This window comes from Topomyia yanbarensis, chromosome 1 (assembly GCF_030247195.1).
Source record: "Topomyia yanbarensis strain Yona2022 chromosome 1, ASM3024719v1, whole genome shotgun sequence".
NCBI classification, from domain to species: domain Eukaryota; kingdom Metazoa; phylum Arthropoda; class Insecta; order Diptera; family Culicidae; genus Topomyia; species Topomyia yanbarensis.
Genome location: NC_080670.1, coordinates 126,183,023 through 126,187,452, shown reverse-complemented (window position 1 = coordinate 126,187,452; position 4,430 = coordinate 126,183,023). Strand labels below are relative to the sequence as shown.

The 4,430-nt window shown below is 42.0% G+C and overlaps 1 protein-coding gene across 1 annotated transcript; it reads right to left on the bottom strand.

The window, feature by feature from the left end:
- Positions 1-3,572: 3,572 nt before the first annotated feature.
- LOC131675899 (uncharacterized) lies at positions 3,573-4,203 on the bottom strand. The gene is made up of 2 exons (XM_058955032.1): positions 3,754-4,203; positions 3,573-3,686 (listed from the first exon to the last, which is right to left on the bottom strand). The coding sequence occupies exons 1-2, from the start codon at positions 4,201-4,203 to the stop codon at positions 3,573-3,575; spliced, it is 564 nt and encodes a 187-aa protein (XP_058811015.1).
- Between the last annotated feature and the right edge of the window lie 227 nt (positions 4,204-4,430).

Sequence of the window (4,430 nt, the reverse complement as noted above, 5' to 3'; positions counted from 1 at the left end):
TGCGACGCGGTCTACTCGGTCTAATCCCCGGCGGTGGATCTAGCCTACTCACGAGCTACCCGGTAGGATGTCGAGGTCGGTTCAGCGATTCCGGTGAAGCTTGACGTCCGGTTCCCAGGCGCCCCGACGACCCAACTCGGTGCTACTGTATGTATGTATGTATGTATGTATGTATGTATGTATGTATGTATATATCTATGTATGTATGTATGTATGTATGTGTGTGTATGTGCGGATTTGTTAACAAAATGTCCACATCGGTTTCTCGGAGATGGCTGAACCGATTTTTACAAACTAAGATTCAAATGAAAGGTATAATATTCCCATAGGTTGCTATTGAATTTCATTTTCAACCGACATCTTGTTTCGGATTACGAGTTGAAGAGTATAGTTACAAAACAAAATTTGTTGATTTGTCCACATCGGTTTCTCGGAATTTTCTGAACCGATTTTGTCAAACTTGATTTTAAATGAAAGGTTCATTAGCTGCTGTTGAATTTTGTGTGGATCCGAGTTCTGGTTCCTGAATTACAGGGTGATACGTACGATCACGCAGCAAATACCGATTCTAACGAATTCTGCGATGTGATGATTTTTTTTTCCAAAATGTAAACAAAACTGTTGAATTTGTAGATCTAGGTCACCAACAGTCATTCAAAGTCTCTTTGGTCACACTGGCCACCATCGACGGATCCGGAAGCATCCAAATTCAGAATAACGGTTATATTGGTTTCTCGAAAATGGCTAGACTGATTTGATCAACTTAGTTTCAAATGAAAGGTGTTGCGTCCCCGGAAACTGATAATAAATTCCATCTCCATCCGACTTCCAGCTCCGGAGTTACAGCGATCACATAGAAAACTCCGATTCAAACCGATACCGCGATGAATGCAAAAATGTGCTCTTATATATACTTACTGTAACGTCGCTACCACCTCCGATCGTGTTCGCGTCTGTCTATCAACTACCTCGATGGCTTTCCGTGAACCATCTCTACGAAAGCTCTCAGTCGATCTACTTCGTTCACTCACGTACACTTGTGCATGGGTGCTCTGCGTATTATGGACTGCTTGATATGTCACGACGGTACATCTCTCCCACCATTTAGAAACAACACAACAATGGTTTAAATCTTTTATTCCCAAATCCCCTACATGTCGTATTGTATAATTATTTGTAGTCTTCGTACTTCTTGGGTTTGCGGATTTCCCTACGCTGCCTACCAACCCCGCCATCCTCAGTATACTGTCTTTTATCATTCTCGAAATCCTTTTCTATAAATTCTTCGCTTTCATCTCCGCTTAACTTTTCGTCTTTACGCAGAAACTTAAAATGAGTACTATTCCTCTTATACGTTTTGCCCGTTTCCTTCGATTTGACAACCACTTCTCTCCCATTAATAAAAATTACTTCAAATTCTTCTTCTCCGAACGTAGGCTGTAACGACCCCAGCTTCAAATTTTGCATGATGACAATATCTCCTGTTTGAAGATGATGAACAGCGACATGGCGTCTCGTATCCGATCGAATTTTGTGCTGTTTTTTCATGACCATGTCCCGATCTTTCGACGACTCCAATAACAAGCTATTGCTTTTGTAGATTGACGGGATTGAATTCCTCATTTCGCGACCGTAAATCATTTTCGCAGGGGATAAACCAGTTGTCTCTTGAGGGGTAGAATGATACATGATGAGGTATTCCATTAAATCTGTTTCCCAATTTGTGCTTTGGATAATACTAATCTTGATTCTTCGACCTATATTCCGCATTTGCCTCTCAACCGCTCCGTTTTGTTCCGGCCAATACGGAGTGGAGAGGTTCAGATGAATGCCGTAGCTAGTGCAAAATTGCTTAAGCTTTGCAGATCTAAACTGAGGACCGTTGTCAGCTGTTATTGATCGAGGAACTCCAAGCGATGCGAACATCTTCAATAAGGCACGAATAACTTTTTGTGATGTCGCAGGTTTCATGGTTTCCACTTGCATGAAACGGCTGGTGTAACATGCAACAACGAGTAAAGATTTTCCTTCTGGCAATCCTTCTTTGAAATCCATAGCAAGATCTTCCCAAGGTTGAGTGGGAATTCGGCGACCAATAGGGTTCGGCTTATCAGGCAACGCCGTCATTTGGCAAGGTTTGCAGCTTTTGACAATTTGTTCCACTAGTTTGTCCATCCCTGGAAACCAAACCTTCGATCTCAGATGGGCTTTGATACCTATGATGCCTTGGTGTCCAATGCGAGCTAACCTGACTACCTTTTCACGGAGTTTTGCAGGGATCACTATCCTGTCTCCTCTTAGCAACAGCTCTCCATAACACAAAAGATCATCTTTGATTGTAGCGGTCTTGTATGGAAGGGCAACTTCATTCCAGTTTCCGGAAGATATTGCGGCTTTAACGCTGTTTAATTCATCGTCCTCCATAGAAGCTTTTTGTAGTTCAACTTCTCCAATAGCAATAGGTCTCGTTTCATTAATCAACCACTGTACAACATCTTGTTCCTCGGACACCGGCCAAATTTTTATCCCCAGGTTCGTATTTGACTTCAAAATCGAAAGCTTGAAGGCGAAGAATCCATCGCTCTATTCTGGCTGAAGGCTTCGATTGCGCTCGGTTGAACAGATACTGTAGAGGCTTGCAGTCTGTTATTAGAAAAAAATGTCGTCCATATAAATATATATAAAACTTTTCCATTGCCCATACAATCGCATAACATTCTCTTTCTGTCTGACAGTATTTCCTTTCGTGGCTTGCTAAGCTTCTTGAGGCACAGTAGATGGCACGAGACACTCCCTCTTTCTTTTGTATCAAAATTGCGCCGACTCCTACTGGGCTGGCATCCGTTACTAGAAACGTATCATCGTCGGGATCGTAGAAACCTAAAGTTTCAATTCTGCCTAATACTGATCTGATTTGACTCAATTCGGCCGTATGTTGTTCACCCCATACGAAAGAAGACTCCTTGATCAGCAACTTTCGCATTTCAGAAGTTCTTGTTGCCAAATTAGGAATAAACTTTCCAACAAAGTTTATCATTCCTAGAAGGGACTTGAGCTCAGTTAAGTTTTTAGGAGGGCGTAAATCTAATATCGCTTGGATCTTATCCTGAGTTGGTCTAATCCCGTCAACAGATAAGATGTGACCAAGAAATGTGAGCTCATCTACACCAAAAACCGATTTCTTTTCATTAATCTTCATATTAACTTCCTTGATTCGTCGTAGCACTTCCGCTAATATCTCGTCGTGTTCCTCTTCGGTACTTCCATATACCAATAGGTCATCCATAAATACGATCAAGCCTTTGATACCACGAAACAAATTCTCCATTTCGCGTTGAAACAACTCTGGGGCAGACTTAATACCAAACATCAATCTGCGGAAACGATATACCCCGCTTCTTGATACGAATGTAGTAATGTTTCTACTCTCCGATTCCAACTCGAAGTGGTAATAAGCTGACTCCAGATCTATTTTCGATAATTTGACCACCTTGCGTATTCCCGTTATGGCGGTGTCAATATTTGGCATAGGGTAGTGTTCGCGAATTACTGCTTGATTGGCAGCCCTCATATCAACGCAGAGTTATTTTCCCATCACTTTTCCTAACCGGTACTAGCGGTGATATCCATGTGAATGGTGCTTCTGCCCGTTCGATGATCTTTTTATCGATAAGATCTTGTATGACCTTCAAAAGTATTTATGAACACAAATAAAACAAAATAATGACGCATAAAAACAAAAAATAACCTTACCTTTTCAACGTCGGCTTCCATCGAGATAGGAAGGCGTCTTGCAGCTTGGACAACGGGTTTGATGTGACCGTCCACTTGAATTTTCAAAGCAGGGCCAGGTAGCTTTGGAAATTCCGAGTCCATCGTTGTATAATCCGATTCACTACTGATTTGGTTCATACTGTATCCAATTTTTAGAACGCCTAGAGCAAAAGCGGTTGCCTTGCTCAACAAATCGGTCTGGCCCTTAGGAGCAACTAGGAGATGCGTCCATACTCCAGCCTCTGCATCGGGAACCATAATTTCCGCCTCAAAAGCCCTCGTGAACAATATTTTGGAGTCAGAAGCAAAGGACTGTAGATGTAGGTCGTCCGCATTCCTTTCGTTCATGATATTTGCACCTCCTTCCTTTAGTTTTTGGAATGTGCATTCCCGGATAATATTAGCTGGTGACCCTGAATCTACTATCATCTCTATTTGTGTCCCTCCAACATCGAAACGGAGAATTTCAGATGGTTCTCCATCGTTGACAAAAAAAATTCCACTTACTCCAGACTCAGTCACAGAACATATCGTTTTGTTCTGTTTCTGTAACGTATGGGGTCCCTCTAACTTCCTTTTTCTGCAGCACGCTCTGAAATGTCCTTGCATTCCACAGTTGAAACAAGTTACACTCTTTGCTGGACATTTCTGTATTT

Coding starts and splice junctions, on each gene's coding strand:
- LOC131675899 (XM_058955032.1), bottom strand. CDS start 4,203: ATGATAGTAGATTCAGGGTCACCAGCTAATATTATCCGGGAATGCACA. Junction 3,687..3,753: donor TGGAAGCCGACGTTGAAAAG/GTAAGGTTATTT, acceptor ATACTTTTGAAG/GTCATACAAGATCTTATCGA.